General features: G+C 45.7%; 1 protein-coding gene across 1 annotated transcript in view; it reads right to left on the minus strand.

Moving 5' to 3' along the window:
* The window catches only part of ttn.1 (titin, tandem duplicate 1), a 175,256-nt gene that overhangs the window by 10,962 nt on the left and 146,644 nt on the right, over window positions 1-17,650 (minus strand). Inside the window, 29 exon segments of the mRNA XM_041950097.1 lie at window positions 28-327; window positions 549-851; window positions 943-1,527; window positions 1,634-1,936; window positions 2,045-2,347; window positions 2,448-2,747; window positions 2,875-3,162; window positions 3,411-4,004; window positions 4,170-4,451; window positions 4,790-5,092; window positions 5,280-5,585; window positions 5,814-6,113; window positions 6,231-6,521; window positions 6,708-7,013; window positions 7,115-7,417; window positions 7,566-9,632; window positions 9,751-10,050; window positions 10,153-10,437; window positions 10,658-10,951; window positions 11,114-12,877; window positions 13,016-13,321; window positions 13,404-13,706; window positions 13,942-14,247; window positions 14,386-14,673; window positions 14,768-15,064; window positions 15,172-15,474; window positions 15,593-16,180; window positions 16,425-16,721; window positions 16,832-17,578. Coding sequence (XP_041806031.1) covers window positions 28-327; window positions 549-851; window positions 943-1,527; window positions 1,634-1,936; window positions 2,045-2,347; window positions 2,448-2,747; window positions 2,875-3,162; window positions 3,411-4,004; window positions 4,170-4,451; window positions 4,790-5,092; window positions 5,280-5,585; window positions 5,814-6,113; window positions 6,231-6,521; window positions 6,708-7,013; window positions 7,115-7,417; window positions 7,566-9,632; window positions 9,751-10,050; window positions 10,153-10,437; window positions 10,658-10,951; window positions 11,114-12,877; window positions 13,016-13,321; window positions 13,404-13,706; window positions 13,942-14,247; window positions 14,386-14,673; window positions 14,768-15,064; window positions 15,172-15,474; window positions 15,593-16,180; window positions 16,425-16,721; window positions 16,832-17,578 — 13,212 coding nt within the window.

The raw sequence follows: 17,650 nt of genomic DNA on the forward strand, positions 1-17,650 counted from the left end.
TCATACAGTATATTTCAGTGTACTCACCACTCAGTTTGGTCTTGATGCATGTGGCAGTCCTACGAGGTCTACTCATTCCTGTCTCATTCTCAGCAAACACTCTAAACTCGTACTCTGTGGCTTCAGCCAGTCCAGGCACAGTTATCTCCTTTTCCTTCAGCCTTTGCTTGTTGCTCTTCTTCCAGGTGCTTTCGATGGACTTCCTGTACTCCACCCAATAGCCCAGGACCTCCTTTCCACCATCACACTCTGGAGCTTGCCAGCGGATGGTGATGAAGTTGTTTGTCACGTTCACTGTGTCAATCTCTCCTGGTTGGCTTGGCTTGTCTGGAAAATAAGAAGAAAGAAAAAACAAGTTTGTTTGATTAAAAGTTGTTTTTGTTACTTACTAACACAATAACCACAGTATCATCATTTTTTCATTCTGGTTGTTGTCTGTAAAACTGTGATTGGTGAGATTTCACATATTTTTGTCCCATGCCCATTAAAATTCCATCAGCTATAATAATTAGAATGCCATTAGCATTTCATTAGCAGAGGAGACTCACCAAATGGATCCTTGCATGTGACTGGGTCAGACATAGGACCAGCCTCGCTCTCGCCGATGTTGTTGACAGCAACAATGCGGAACTGGTAGTCTGCATCAGGGGTAAGTCCAGACAGAGTAAACATGGTGGAGGAGATCTTGGTCTGATGGCGGGACCACATCTCAGCTGACACCACCTTGTACTCAACAAAGTAGCCAGTGATGGCAGAACCACCGTCATCCTTTGGTCTGGACCAGGCCAATGCCACAGAGCTCTTCGTGATGTCCATAATCTCTGGTGGGGTGCTTGAAGGCTCAGGGGAACCTGGTTTAAAAAACACATTATTTTTTGAGAAACTTCTGAATGATCTCAGACTGTTCAAAGACACTTAAGACTGAAAAAGAGGAATACTTACAAAGAGGAATCTTGGGCACCAGTGGCTGTTCTGACTTCAGAGAAGAGCTGATACCAAAGGAGTTTTCAGCCGTAACCTTGAAGTGGTACTCTGTTCCTTCCTTTAGGCCCTTGACAACCAGTTGAGTGTCAGTCACTCTGGAGTCCACGGTGTACCAGGCGTTTCTGGCTGCCTCACGTCTTTCTACAATGTAACCCAGGATCTCTGAGCCACCATCGTCTGTGGGCACCTTCCAGGACAGCTTGACAGAGTTGGCCTGGATCTCCTCAAAGACCATTGGTCCTTCTGGAGCACTTGGACGGCCAATGACCTTCACCTTGATTTGGGCTTTTTTCTTGCCAACCTTATTTTCCAGCAGGAGGTTGTACATGCCAGAGTCACTCCTCTCGGCTCCCTTGATCACTAGCTCGCTGGCGTCCTCTGTGGATGCAATCATGGCCTTAGCGGAAACTGCGTCACCATCCTTCAACCACTTGCAGGTTGGTTGAGGTTTACCCTTGATGGGAACAGAGAGCCTAACCACTCCTCCCTGGCGGACCACATAGACATCTTTGTGTTTGAGCTCCAGCTCATAGTCAGGGGATTCTAGAGAACAATGATTGTTACAAAAGTCAGTTTTTTCTGTAATAATTTTAAACATATACAAACTATCTGAGAGCAGATGTAGTTAATGTAACCTCTGTGTCCTTACCAAGCATCTCTGTCACAGTGACAGTTCCAGGCACTTCAGCAGGCTCTCCAGAGCCACCAGCATTGCAGGCCAACACACGGAATTTCAACTCCTCTCCTTGTTGCATGTTAGTCAACGTGTACTCGCAGATTAGAGATGGTGTGGTGTTGCACTTGATCCAGGCCATGGTGCCCACCTTCTGCATCTCAATCAGGTAACCGTCCACCCTTGCATCTCCCTCATCGTCGGGAGGACTCCAAGCCAGTGACACAGAGGACTTGGTAGTATCGGTGATCCTCGGGTTCTGAGGACAGCCAGGTGGATCTGAGAGGGGAAGTGAAGCATGTCAGTATTTCTAGCTGCTGCTTCAAAAATGAGTCTGTACTTGATCCTGTAAAACTTTCAATGCCACCCACTGTACTGTTGTCTTACCGATGGGATCTGTTGCCACTGCTGGTTTGGATGGCAGGCTTGGTTTGCTCAGTCCTCTGGCATTAATGGCGGTAATTCTGTGTTCATACTCCAGGCCCTCGATCAGCTCTGTCGACCTGTATCGGGTCATGGTGATGGGGTTCTTGTTGGCACGCACCCATCTGTCAGACCTGACTTCTTTGCGCTCGATAATGTATCCAGAAACCTCAAGGCCACCGTCTTCATCTGGTGGATTCCAGGCCACAGTCATGCCATCACGAGACACATCGAAGACAGTTGGACGGCCAGGAGGTCCAGGTACATCTGTAGAGGAGGGGAAACGTGTTACTATACTGTTGAATAAATCTGTCTGTATAGTAATAACGGCTAACTTTGTAACCTCATGAAAAGCCAGAACTCTTACTGTTCAAGCTCCTGCAGGTGACGATCTCCGACTGCAGAAACTCTCCAGTGCCATAACGATTAATGGCAGCTGCACGGAAGACATACTCATCTCCCTCAATCAGGTTCTCAAACTTGAAGGTTGGTCGGCTAACAGAGTCACAGACAGGCACCCAGCCAGGTCTGTGAGCATCACGCTGCTCCACCATGTAACCACTGATAGGAGCACCGCCATCTCTGACTGGAGGATCCCAGCTACAGGTGACGGTGGTGGCATCAATCTCATCAAGTCTGATGGGTCCCTTTGGTTCATCGGGTTTAGCTGGTAAAATAGTGTTAACAAAATTAATCACTACAGCCAACTTCATTGGCTTAAAGATAAATGTTAATGAAGTGCTTTGATTGTCTGTAATGTTGCAAAATGACAAACGATGGTGATGGTGTCTTACAGAGGATGATGACCTTGATGACCTCTCTGATTACACCAACGGTGTTCTTCACCTCCAGGGTGTAGTCTCCAGTGTCATCGATGGTGGTGTCAGACATCGTCAGTTTGGAGAACTTGCCGGTGCTCTTGAGCTTGACACGGTCTGTGATTTTAATCTTGTTATCATTGAAATACCAGGAGCAGACAGGGGGAGGCCTGCCGATGATGGGCAGGTCCAGCTCCAGAGTCTTGCCGGCCAAGACATTGACAGCCTTCTGAGGAATACTGGAGAAGTCCACCATAGGCATTACTAGAAATAAAAAAGAAAGATACAAAAATTATCTAACTATTTTACATGTTGTTTACATCAACAGTTGGGAAGGAGTTTGTGGTCTGAGCTGTGATGTTATACTAATTATTACAGCTGGGCAGAAAATCTCCAACATGTACAGATTTAAAAAATGCAACCTCTTTAACTCTTTCAAACCATTTACATATTTTGCCTAAAATAATTTAAAAACATTTGACTGCAGGAAGCACATTTTTTGTGTTTGTTACCTCTCTGCTCCTGTACAGTGACGGCTGTAACAAGTTCTTTGGGCTCGCTGGCTCCTCTGCTGTTGATTGCTCTGATTCTGAACAAGTACTGCTCGCTCTCATTCAGCTTTTCAATGGTGTGCTCGAAGTCTGTGGTCTTCAGTGTGGCCACCTTCATCCACTTGTCAGTACCAAACCTGCAGGCTTCGATGATGTAGCCTGTCAGTCTGCTGCCACCATCGTGCTCGGGCTTCTCCCAGCCCAAGGTGACGGTGCTCTTGGTGATGTCGATCACCTCCAGCTTGTGTGGTGGCAGAGGCACCTCACAAACCAGGATGACATCAGGAGTCTCGCAGGGCTCACCGATACCATAGATGTTCTCGGGGAGGACCCGGAAGTAATAGAGCATGCCCTCTATCAGGCCATCGATCTTGTAGGATGTCTTACTGCACTTGGAGGTAACGGTCTTGTAGGCTCTCATAGAGGCCTCACGCCTCTCAATAATGTAGTGGTTGACAGGAGCACCGCCATCCACAGTTGGGGCTTCCCAAGAGATGGTAACAGACTCCTTGGTCAGCTCTTTGATCTTTATTGGTCCAGTTGGTCCAGGAGTATCTAACAATGCAAATACGTTTGTTGAAAATAACATTTCCAAATGTATCACATAAAAAATCACTGGCAAAATAAATGTTCTAGTACAAATCACTTTTAAAATCTTAGTGCTGCCCGATGTAATATCTCATATTTCAACTCAATTATCAGACATTTTCGACAACTTACCGTAGACCTTGACCAGAATGCTCACTTCCTGTTTCCCAGCCAAGTTCTCAGCCACAAGGGTGTATTTGCCAGCGTCGTACCGGTGGACCTTATCAATGATGAGTGTGGTGGACGTGTTGGTAACTTCAATGAATCCTCTGTTGTGGAGGTCAACACCAGGCTTACTCCAAGTGAGGGCAGGAGTGGGACGACCGGTGACTTTCACGAAGAGGCGGAGGGAGCCACCAGCACGCAGGCAGATGGTCTTCTTCAGGTCATCATGGAGCTCAAAGTCAGGAGTTTCTGTTTGAGAAAACGGGATAATATACATGTATGACTTGTTGGGAATTATAATCTTACCACATCATAAAAGACATGCAAATAATATTTACTCTTTTGGAAGAAGAAAAGTCAGGAGTGAAACCAAATATGAGCCTGTTGTGCATGTTGATTCTACATGTGAAGTGATTTTTGTTTTTAAATGTAGAGTTCCCATTTTTATGGTGTTTCTGTTCAATCGTATGTAGATTTTTTGCTGTAAAGTAACAAAACAGGGACATTTCTCTAATGTCTCTTTGTAATAAATGAATTGCTAAACTTTTTATATTTACAATCATTTCATGCTTTTCCAGAGGACTTACCAATTCTCTCCACTGGCTCAGTCTCAGCACATGGTTCACTAAAGTCTCCTGTACCATTGATGTTGATGCCAGCCACTCTGAAGCAGTACTTCTTGCTTGTAGAAAGTCCAGTAACCACATACTCTGTACCACGCAGGGTCTTTTCATGGGCCTTCTTCCATTCTTCTGCTCCAGCTTCCTGCATCTCCAGGATGTAGCCCATCACATCAGCTCCTCCGTCCTCCACAGGGCGGGACCAGGCCAGGCTGATGCTGTCAGCGTGGGTGTCAGTGATACGTGGGATAGAAGGAGGAGCAGGCGTGCCTGAGAGGAAAGGATACAGGATTGAAGATTTATGAAGGATTTACTACTGTCTTTATAGACATGGTGACCCAATAATCATGTTTCAAAAGACAGATTTAAAATATCAGATTTATATATTTAAGATCCTCAGTCAGATCTTGAGTTGCATGTAATGTTAGTTATTTAGAGTTAAACAAACCAAACTTACATGTTGGAACTCTGCAGACAACATACAGAGAAACCTCACTGGCTTCACTCTCTCCAGCCTTGTTGATGGCTGTCACTCTGAACTGGTAGATGTTGCCTTCAGTCAAACCGGACACCTTCATTGTGGTGTCCAGGTGAGCTCCATCCCTGTTCACCTTCACCCAGCGGGCACTCTTTCTCTCACGCCTCTCTACCAGGTAGTGGATTAATGGGCTGCCACCATCACTCTCTGGCTTTAGCCACTCGATAGTGGCGAAATCCTTTCCTGAAACAAGGATCTCTGGAGCACCAGGAGGAGTTGGCACCGCTGCACAAACAGAAAGGTAATTCAGGGTTAGAGGTTGTGAGGATTTAATTTGTTGTTTTATTTTTAAATCTAATAGTTTGCAACCAGGTATGATCTCAGATTTGTCTTGCTTTCATCTTACTGAGATCCTTGTTTAAAAACAGAATAGCATATCTGTCTTCACTCAGAGGTTTCTGGAATATTACATTTTTAAAGCATATTTCACAATGATCTGACTGTCGCACTTACTGAAAGTGTTTCTGGCAACCATAGGCTCTGACTGGAGGTGGACTCCGGCTCCATACTTGTTGACTCCCCGGACTCTGAACAGGTACTCTGTGTTCTTGAACAGCCTGGTGATGTTGCAGGTCAACTCCTTGCACTCTGCATGCATGATGACCCAGTTGAGTCTGTTGGTGTCACGCCTCTCCACAATGTAGTGGGAGACCTCGTCACCTCCGTCCTCAAGAGGAGGCTTCCAGCTCAGTGTGCATGACTCCTCTGTGATCTTGCTGATCTCAATGCCACCTTCACATACACCGGGGGTATCTTGAAAATAACAAACAAAAAACATCATGATTCACTTTGGATAACCATGGCAAATTTAACTTCAAATACTATCTGTAATTGATAAGATTGATTGAAAAACAAAACACTTTCACTTACCAAGCACTTTGACATTGACCTCAGCAGTCTTGGTTCCGCTTACGTTCCTGACCGTGAGGATGTACTTTCCTGTGTCATCTCTGTCACAGAACTTGATGATGGCCATGGCCTTGTTTGGGGTGTACTGCAGGTGGTACTTTTCACACAACTCCAGCTCCCTGTTGCCCTTGGACCAGGAAGCTTTGGGGTCAGGCCTGCCTCCCACTGCAGCATCCAGAACCAGGTCTGAACCAGCTCTGACCATCACAGTTTCGGACAGGAGTTTACTATCTAGCAGGGCTTTTGGAGGCTCTGGTGGGTGGAAAAGGAAAACATGGTTCATAAACTGTATGCACATTTAATTTAATTAACATACAGAGGAAAGAGGCGACAGTTTCATCTCACAGTCATAAGTTTATTTAAGGATTGTTAAATTCAGAAGTGTGAAAGTGTGCTTTATCTGTGGTATTGTATCACGATGAGACATACAGATCTTACCAAAGTCAGTCTTGCACTGCACAGAGCCAGTGGACTCTGAGGGCTTGCTGAAGACCTGGTTGGCATTCTTGGCGATGACTCTGAACTCATAAGGCTCCCCCTCTCCCAAGGCAGTAACAGTGTAGAAAGTGTCTGTAACATTGGTGTAGTTGCACTTGAGCCAGCGGCCCTCACCGGCCAAAGTGTATGGTTTACGCTCAATGATGTAGCCCACGATAGGACTGCCACCATCATTCAGTGGAGCTGACCATTTGAGGGAGACGGTGGTTCTTGTAACATTTGTGACTTCTGGCTTACTTGGTGGATCTAAAAAACACATCAAAATCCCATCAGACATGATGAAGCATGGAGTATTAACTAAAAAAAAGCCACTACATATTGTGATTCTACACTGTGTTAAAACTCACCAACTGGGTTTTGAGCAACAGCTCCCTTGGAGGCCTCACTGGCTTTGCTCAGTCCGGCACTGTTCATGGCATAAACCCTGAACTGGTATTCCAAGCCTTCGACCAGACCCTCCACCTTGTAATAGCACTCAAAGCAAGGGATCTTGTTCTCTCTCACCCACAAAATATTATTCCTCTCCTTTTTCTCAATCCAGTAGCCAGTCACCTTGCTTCCACCATCATGATATGGCTCCTCCCATTTCATGGTCATTGTGTTAGCAGAGACATTGAAGACTGAAGGCTTTGTTGGTGGGCCAGGAGGTGCTGTGATAAAAAAAATATAGAGTTTGTTGTTGAGCAGAAGAACATTTTTACAGACATAAACAGTCTAAGAAATGCTTACATACGTCTGTCTGTTCTTTGTTATTCATAAGTTAAATTAGTGAATAGGTTGAAAAGTAAGTGTACTTACTGAAAGGATGCTCTGCGACAATAGTCTCAGACTCTGTGTGCTTGCTGACGCCAAATCTATTCTCAGCAGAGACCCTGAATGTGTACTGCATGTACTTGGTCAGGTGACTGACGTGGAGAGATGTGCGTTTTACGCTGGAGTTGATCAGCTGCCAGGCGGTGGAGCCAGATTCACGCTTCTCCACAATGTAGTTTGTGATGTCAGTGCCACCATCATCCTCCGGTGGTTGCCAGTTAAGGACACATGACTCAGAGGTGATGGATGAGATTTCAATGGGTCCAGTTGGAGGACTGGGTCTACCTGTGACATTAACGTCAATGGTGAAGGTCCTTGTTCCTGCCACATTCTCCAGAGTCAGGTAATATTTACCACCATCTCCTCTCATGGCCTCCTTGACTGAGATGCTGGTTCTGTCCTTGGTTACTTTGATGGAGACTCTGTCTGAGCTCTTCAGCCTCATCTCCTCCAGCTTCCAAGTGACCTTAGGAGGAGGTCTACCACTGATGGGAACGTCGATGGTGAAAGTACTGCCAGACCTGCTTGTGACTAGCTGGTTGGTGATCTCGCTAAGGTCAGCAGCAGGGTCAATGTGAGGCTCTTTGACCAGTACAGGAGCCAGAGTTTCCCTTGGCTTGCTGTAGCCAGATTCATTCTTAGCCTTCACACAGAAGTCATACTCATCACCCTTGTTGAGCTTTTCAATCACATAGTTGAGATTCTTGGTGTTGCCAACCACCATCCATTTGTCTGTACCCTTTGGCTTAGCTTCAATGACATAACACTGGATTCGGCTACCGCCATCATGCTCTGGTTTCAGCCAGCCCAGTGACACAGAGTTGTCTGTGGTGTCCAGGACGTCCAATCTCTTTGGAGATGCTGGCTCTGCTGTGGCAATGACAGGATCAGTCAGCTCAAACGCCTCACCCATCCCATGCTGATTCTCGGCAGAGACCCTGAAGAAGTATGGCACGCCCTCCAGCAGGTCCTGGATCTTCAGGATGTGCTGCGTGCACTTACCACCAGACTCCTGCCAAGTGCGTCGGCTAGCCTCGCGTCTCTCAACAACATAGTGATGGATTCGGGCTCCACCGTCATTTAAAGGAGGCTCCCACGTAAGTGTCACAGAGCCTCTGCTTACCTCCTTGAAGACAACAGCCTGAGGAGGTCCAGGAGTGTCAATCACCTTGACAGTGAATACAATGGCCTTGCTGCCACTAGTGTTCTCCAAGTTAACAGTGTATTTGCCTGTATCATTTCTCGAGCAGTTTTCAATGCTTAGAGAACTGTAGCCATCTGTAGTTGTGATCTCTGACATGCTACTCAGCTGTCCTTCTTCCCTCACCCACGTGGCAGTGGGAATTGGCTTTCCTCTGAAGTAGATGCCCAGGCACACTGATCCTCCAGCCTTGACAATGTGCGTCTGCTTGAAGGTGGCATCAATATCCACCTGCGGTGGTGTTAGCCTGTCTACAGCCTGGGCAGGCTCTGAGCATTCCTTGTCCTCACCTCTGCCTACATGATTGACAGCTGCTACACGGAACTTGTACTCAGCTCCTGTCTGTAGACCCGTTACAACGTAACTTGTTTCTGTAACCAGCTGCTCATTTACTCTCTTCCATTCTGTCTCTTCTCCCTTCACCATCTCAATGATGTAGCCAAGGATGTCCATGCCTCCATCATCCACAGGCTTGGTCCATTCCAGGCTGATGGTGGTGTTAGTGGAGTCCGACACACAGATCACAGATGGAGCACAAGGAATATCCTTTGGCTCTGCAGCTTTGATTGGCATAGAGATGTTGCTAGGAGCTCCAACACCAGCGTCATTCACAGCCATCACACGGAACTCGTATTCCATATCCTCTGTCAGGTGGAGCACCCTATGAGCACATTCAACAATGGGCTTCTTGGTAATCACCTTGTAGAACCGGACAGTTTTCTTTTCTCGTTTCTCCAGGATGTAATACTGAACAGGGTTTCCACCGTCAGATGTTGGAGGAGTCCAGGACAATGTGATGCTCTCTCCTGTCACCTCAGTAGCATCAGGAGTGCCTGGCGCATCAGGAGTAGCTGAGGGGAACCATTTTGATAGATAAGTGCAATGTCTGCATTGGCCAAATATAAATAAAAACACACAGAAATCTATTTTTTATATTAAATAGCAAAACCTTTCCAACTTTTCACTTACTGTATTGCAGCTGTGCAATGATGGGGCTGGATTCCAGAGGTCTGCCAACTCCAAACTTGTTAACAGCAGAGACTCTGAACTGGTACTCATTGGTCTTGATGAGCTTTGTTGCATTGAAAGTGCACTCCTTACATTCGTCAGAAACTAAGGCCCAGGAGATCTTGGAGGTCTCACGCTTCTCAATGATGAAATGCGAAATCTCGGAGCAGCCATCGTTCTCTGGTGGGTTCCAAGACAGAGTGCATTTGCCCTCTGAGATGTGGCTGAAAGTGACGGGTCCTACTGGCTCCCCAGGTGTGTCTGTATCATGCAGATGGTTGATATTGAAGTTAGAATGAATAAATAAATACAGTGGCATAAACAGCTATACTATAATATAACCAGAAAAAGGTCACTGTGTACCTTGGACTTGAACAAGGATGTTCTCTTTCTTGCTTCCAGATCCATTGGTAGCCTCCACAGTATAGAGGCCACGGTGTGTACGATCAGCATCCCTGACAAACAGGGTGCTGGATCCAGCTACGTTGATAATGTCCATCATCTTTTTGGTAATCTCCACACCATCTCTGTACCAGACAACCTTGGGAACAGGGCGTCCAGTGATGGTCACCTTCAGCCTGATGTTGTCTCCTGCCTTGACTGTCAAACCCTCAAAGTACTCTGGGCCAAACTCAATATTTGGAGAAGCTGGTTTTGAGAAACAAAGGAGGCATTAGTTTAGAGAAGCTTTACTACTTTACTGAGCTTTAAAGATTTTCCAGAAGGATGGCCTGAGAAGTATGGTTAACACTGGCTTTTACTTTCAGTCAGCAATCACTTACTAAAGGGCAATAAAAGCAATGCTCATCGGCTGTGCTGAGGTTCAATAATAAAACCCTCTTGTCTCTTGCCTCCTGCCATTACTCACCATTCTCACTTCTGACTGCAATCAAGCCGGAGGAGTTGGAGGGAGGACTGACAACACCAATGGCATTTCTGGCAATCACCCTGAACTCATAGCGTTCATTTGTTGCCAACCCAGTGACAGTGTACTGGCAGTCATGTACATCGGTCAAGTTGGCCTTGAACCAGCGGCCTTGTCCTTGACGTTTCTCAATGTTGTAGCCAGCAATCTTGCTACCACCATCACGTTTGGGTGCATCCCATTTCAGTGTCACTGAGTCGCTAGTCACATCAGTGTAGTCAGGCTGTCCAGGAGGATCTGAAAGACATGAGAAACATCTTTTAACTTATTTTTGTTTGACTGAACCACTTCAGTGGTTTCATTGTAACTGCACATTATTCCCATTTAAGTGCAGGAACTTTTTTAATTAAGCTTATTATAGTTTCAATATGCAATGTAATTGTCCAAATCTGCACTCACCAACAGGACTAACGGCCATAGTTGGCTTGCTCTCATCACTCATTCGACTGAAGCCGGCATCATTCTGGGCGTAGACTCTGAAGGAGTACTCGAGGCCTTCAATGAGTCCCAAAATCCTGTACTCTGTTTCTTTGATCACCACAGTGTTCACCTTTTGCCACATGATGCTGTTCTTTTCCTTCTTCTCCACGTGGAAACCCTGGATGGGGGTACCACCATCATAGATGGGCTGGTCCCACTGGATGGTCATTCCATCGTTGGTAACATTGTACACAACAGGCTTGCCCGGTGGGCCTGGAGGCCTGAACTGGTGCTTTGCAATGACCATCTGGGAGACCAGAGACTCACTGACACCATATCTGTTCTCAGCACACACTCTGAACTGGTACTGGGCACCCTTGATCAGGTTGGGGACCTTGAACTGAGTATCCTGTACACTGGAGCAGGCCATCTTCCAGTCAGTTTGGGAGGTGTCACGCTTCTCCACAGTGTAGCAGGTGATGTCTCCACCACCATTGTCGTTAGGCTCATCCCAGGAGATCATGATACTCTCTGCTCTAACTTCGTCCAGGCGGATGGGTCCAACAGGCTTTGATGGTGGTCCAAGTGTGATGACATAGATGTGGAAGGATCTCCTGTTGACCTTATTGTCAAGGGTTAGGGTGTATTTACCTTCATTCTCCTTCTTCACATTCTTAATCATTAAAGTGGCTTTGTTTTCTGTCTTCTTGAAGCGGACTTGGTCACTCTCCTTCAGAGGCAGGTTGTCCTTCAGCCACAGAACAGAAGGTTTGGGTTTACCTTTGTATGGCAGCTCGATATGCACGTTGTGACCCAGGCGAACACTTATGCTGCCATCTGGATACTCTGCAAGGCTTGCCTCAGGTGTTATAATGTAGTCAATGACCTTGATAGGCCCGGTCTCAACAAAGTCACCCTGCCCCTTCTCGTTTCTGGCAGCAACTCTAAAGAACACATCTGAGTGCTCCTTGAGCTTCTTAACCTCAAACTCGCACTGTCTGCTGGTTCCTCCCAATGACCATTCCTCATCCTTGAGCTTCTTCTCAATGATGTAGTCAGAGATGATGCTGCCACCATCATAATCCGGCTTCAGCCACTGCAGAGTGACAGAACTCTTGGATGAATCCTTCATAGAAACCTCCTTGACTGGTCCTGGAGTCTCTGTAGCCTTCACAGGCTCAAGTGTTTCACATGGATCACCAACACCGTTCTCATTCTCTGCTAACACCCGGAAGAAGAAGGATGTCTTCTCTGAGAGATCTTCAATGGTATACGTGGTGTCTGTGCATTTGTTTGTCACTGCAGAATAGGATCTCTTGGAGGAGTCTCTCTTCTCAACAATGTAGTTCGTGATCTCAGCACCACCGTCAAGGAGGGGAGGCTCCCAGCATAGGGTAACCTTTCCACGGGTCACGTCCTTCAGGACCAAATTCCTGCACTGAGCTGGAGTATCCTGGACCTTCACAGACAGGGTCAACGTCTTGGGCTCTCCTACACCATTCTCTATCTTTACTGTGTACTTTCCAGTGTCAAGCCTGGTGACCTCACGTATAACGAGGACTGTGGTAGTGTCTGAGTGGTGGAACTCATATTTGGGATCACGATCAATGCACTCTTCTCCCTTGCTCCAGGAAGCAGTGGGAGCAGGTCTGCCCTTTAGAGGAACAGACAGCTCCACATCCTTGCCAGCCTTCACAATGTAGTGAGTTCTCATGGCCACATCTGAGTCAATCTGGGCCTCCTCTGTGAAAATCATGAAAATATATATATAAGTTACACAAGGACTGCTATGTGTGAGCATATATGTGAACATACCAAAACAAGATATATGTGTTTTAAATTGAACACACTTCACATTTTCAATATCAGCAATTCATTTACCCAGAATGTCCTTAGCCTGCACAGGCTCAGTCATCTCCAGAGGCTCTCCATGGCCAGCGCAGTTGACAGCAGAGACTCTGAAGAAGTAATTGACATCTGGTTTTAAGTCGTGAACTATGTACTCTGTTGTCTTGACCTCTCCCTTGGAGGTAATCATAGCCCATTCTTCCTCTCCCTCAACAAGCTTCTCCACCATGTAGCTGGTGACCTCACTGCCTCCATCCCATTCTGGCTTGGACCAGCCCAAGGTGATGGATGTCTTGGTGGAGTCCACCACCTTCAGCTTGCAAGGCTCATCTGGTGGATCTGTAAGTACAATTTACTTGTTAGGTGGGGGTGTATATTTATCTTGTTTTTGTTGGAAATCTGTGAATATTCGAGTACTTACCAACTGGGTCAGCAGCCTTATAGTAGTCTGATACATCAGAGAACGGTCCCTCTCCAGCCTTGTTAATGGCACAGACACGATATTGGTATTCATTTCCTTCTGTCAGATGATAGACGGTCTGTTTGATATCAGTGACAGGGTCTTTGTAAACTCTGATCCAGCGCAAGCTCTTCTTGTCACGTCTCTCCAGGTAGTAGCCTGTCACGGTGCTACCTCCGTCTACGCCTGGCTTGTCCCATTCTACCACCATGGTGGACTTGGTGATGGTATTCACCTCAGGAGTATGAGGCTGCCCAGGAGTTACTGTAGAAATTCAGAACAAACATGTTAAGAAAATACAAATGATAACACGAGAAACAATTTTGATTTTGATAATTTGATGTTCCTTTTTTTCTCATGAAAGCAAACAATTTGGAAAACTGGTAATAATACAAGGGATAATTGTTGCATACTAATTATTTTGGCATTCCGTAAATAAAAAAAAGAACATATTTACATGAACAATCATAGTCACAGCACTCTACAGCCCAAAACCTACCAAAGGCATTCTTAGAGATGACAGGCTCAGACTCCAGTGACTCTCCAATTCCGTACTTGTTAACACCCATTACACGGAACACATACTCGTTTCCTCGCACCAGCTTGCCAACACTTATGTGTTCCTGCTCGTGCTTGTCTGAAACTGTCGACCAGACCACTCGGCTGGTTTCACGCCTCTCAACAATGTAGTGGGTCACCTTGGAACCTCCCTGGTCAGACTCAGGCACAGGCTGCCAGCTAAAGATGATCTTGTCTGCTGTGATGGAGTTGAAGTTAATGGTGCCAGCTGGGGGTCCAGGTTTGTCTAAGAAGCAGAAAGAGCATATGAACATTAAATGCCATGGGATGGTGTAAGACTGTCATAAATAAGGGTATCTCCATTCAAACTGATAAGGTATTCTTAATGCAAGTATGAAGGGGTGGGGCAAAAATTTCTAAATACCTAGGATTTCAATCCTGATGGTTGCAGATGCTGAGCCCAGAACATTCTTGATCCTGATCTCATATGAGCCTGTGTGAAGGCGAGCTGCATCCTTGATCAGAACAGCAGAAGAGTCAGTTGTGTTTTCAACAGACATGGAAGAGGTTGCAACCAGCTCTTTTCCATCCTTCAGCCACTCTATGTTTGGCAGAGGCTTGGCAATGATTCCAACTCTGAGCTTAAGTGAAGCACCAGCCTTGTACTGAACCACATCTAGATACTCTGGAGGAAGGTCAATGGCAGGGGCACCTGTGGGACACATTATATTAATATAAGTAAAGTAGAAATTAATTCAATAAAAGTTAACAAAACATGTCACCATAGATATAAATCAAAAACTCACCACATGCATCGACACAAGTGACTGGGCCAGCAATGAGAGATGGGTTACTGACAGACCCAACAGCATTCTTGGCATAAACTCTGAACTCATACGACTCATCCTGGTTCAGTCCAGATACAGTGAAGCCCAGCTCAATGATGTTTGTGAAGTTGGCCTTCACCCATCTGCCACTGGCAGCTTCTCTCCTCTCCACACTGTAGCCGGTAATCTTGCTGCCACCATCATATGGAGGCCTCAGCCAGGCCAGGCTGACTGAGTTTTTGGTGACTTCTGTGATGCGGACATTTGCTGGGGGCTCTGTAATAGTAAAGTGAGAAAGATGTTATTTATTTATTTATGTTAATTAAACAAAAGTAAAGAGGCTGTGGTTCCCTGGATAAATGGGGACAGTTAGAAATACTTACCACAAGCATCAATGGCAAGCACCTCCTCAGAGGTCTTGCTCATCTTTCCAATACCGGCGGCATTTTCAGCTGCCACTTTGAATTCATAGATGAGGCCAGGGCAGATGTTGGTAACGCGCCATTGGTTTCCTGAGATTGCTGTCTTATTGACCTTCTGCCAGAGGATGCTACTCCTCTCCTTCATCTGGAGATGGTATCCAATTACAGGGTTTCCACCATCATTGACGGGTTCATTCCAGCAGACTGTCAGACTCTCTCTAGACACAAAGCCGAGCCATGGTGTGGATGGAGGTCCGGGGATGGCTGTAAACGACAGCATTCATATTACTGTTCAGAGTGATTCATAATCCACGATACAAAATTACTGTTAGAAGAGTAAGATTATTTTTTCTCCAAATAGTATATCAGTGTATTGACTTACTGTATGGAAGCTTTATCATGACTGGCTTGCTGTCAATGTGGTCGCTGACACCATAACGATTCTCAGCCTTGATTCTGAACTGATACTCCTCTCCCTTGGTCAACTTAGTCACCTTGATTGAGTTTCTGGCAATGCTAGTAGACACTTCTGCCCAGGTAGGAGTGCTAGTTTCACGTTTTAGTACAATGTAGTTGGTAACAGGACTGCCACCATCGTACTCTGGGGGAGCCCATTTCAGACATACTGTGGTCTCTCCAACCTCTCCAATCTCAACTGGACCAACAGGAGGTCCAGGTCTGTCCAGCACAACAAAAATAATGAAGATCTTGGTGGTGCCTCCCACATTTGAGGCAGTGACTTCATACTTGCAAGCATCACTTGAAATACTCTCATTTAGGGTGATGATTAAACTGTCTGGAGTTACTTCTGTTAGCAACCTCTTCGATCCCTTGATGACAACATTGTTCTTGGATATAGTCACTTTAGGCATGGGCTTGCCGGTGAGAGGAATCTCAAAGGTTAGGTTGGATCCCGCTCTCACATAAACTGTATTCTTCGGGTAGTTCGTTAGGTCAAACTCTGGAGCCTCTGTTGAAAAAAATAAGACAGATAATAGAGTAAGTAATATCACCTTAATTTTTGGATTTAAGTATTAATGTATGTTATGTATTACCTTATAATAAATTATATTAATGATGATATTAAAAGATATCAACAGAATAAATCAAATCATATTATTTATGGATCAAAGACTGTTTCATAGGAGCAATAAAAAGCATACATTAATTACATAACTAATATCAAAATGTAACAGTAAATCTGGAGATAGTACCATGTATTTCCTTGACAATAACCGGTACAATCATCTCCTTTGGTTCACTGAGTCCAGCATGGTTCTCAGCACGAACTCTGAAGAAGTACTCAGCACCCTCCCTCAGGCTCTTGATCGTGTGCATCATGGTCCTCACAGTGGCACACTTCACCCACTTGGTCTGTCCCTTCTCCACAGCATCAATAACGTAACCAATGACTCTGCTACCGCCATCATATTCTGGTCTTGTCCAGGCAATCGTAATGCTGTCCTTGGTAACATTTGCAACTCCAAGTTTCATTGGTGGACTTGGTACCTCTGTAATAGACAGTGGGATATTTATTATGCACATTTTGTCAAAATGATAATGGTTGTATAAAATCAACTTAACTGCTACTACATTTAAAAAATGTCAGTTCATATGTTACCTGTAATCTTTGTTCCACCCTTGGCTTCTTGAGGGACACCAACTCCATGCTCGTTTTCTCCAATAACTCTGAAGTAATAAATGGCTCCCTCCTGCAAGTCTTCCACCCTGTAAGTCATTGCGTGGCAGTTGCTGGTCACAGACACCCAGGCCTTCTTACTGGCCTCCCGTTTTTCAACATGGTAGGCCTTTACTGCGTCACCACCATCATTCTCTGGAGCTTCCCAAGTGAGGGTTGCAGAATCCCTAGTCACTGCTGAGACTATAACATTGACAGGGGGTCCAGGAGAGTCGAGCACCTTGACAACCATGGGCAATGTTGCTTTTCCCAGTGGTGATTCAATGGTTACACTGTACTCTCCAGAGTCATTTCTAGTCGACTTCTCAATTGTCAGTGAAGTACTGGATTCTGTTGATTCAATGGTTCCTCTGACCTTGAGATCAACGCCCTCCTTGGCCCATGCCACTGATGGCACAGGTTTGCCCTTGAATGGTACATTGAGAGTAAATGCTGTGCCATGCTTGACAATATGTACTTTACGCATCTCAAGGTCAACATCAAATGATGGCTCTGCAGTTCTGTCCAGTGCTGCTGCTGCTTCTGAATAAGGGCTACGCACACTGCTACCAACTTTGTTTACTGCCTTGACACAGAATTCATATTCTGCATTTGTCTTTAGTCCAGTGATTGTGAACTCTAAGCTCTTGGTAAGAGGGATAACCTCAATCCATCTTGCTAGTTCTTCAGGTGATTCCGGTATCTCCTCTTCCTCGTCCTCATATTCTTCCTCGTCTTCCTCCACTTCTGGCTCTGGTATGC

The sequence above is a fragment of the Chelmon rostratus genome, chromosome 13 (assembly GCF_017976325.1).
Source record: "Chelmon rostratus isolate fCheRos1 chromosome 13, fCheRos1.pri, whole genome shotgun sequence".
Taxonomy (NCBI): domain Eukaryota; kingdom Metazoa; phylum Chordata; class Actinopteri; order Chaetodontiformes; family Chaetodontidae; genus Chelmon; species Chelmon rostratus.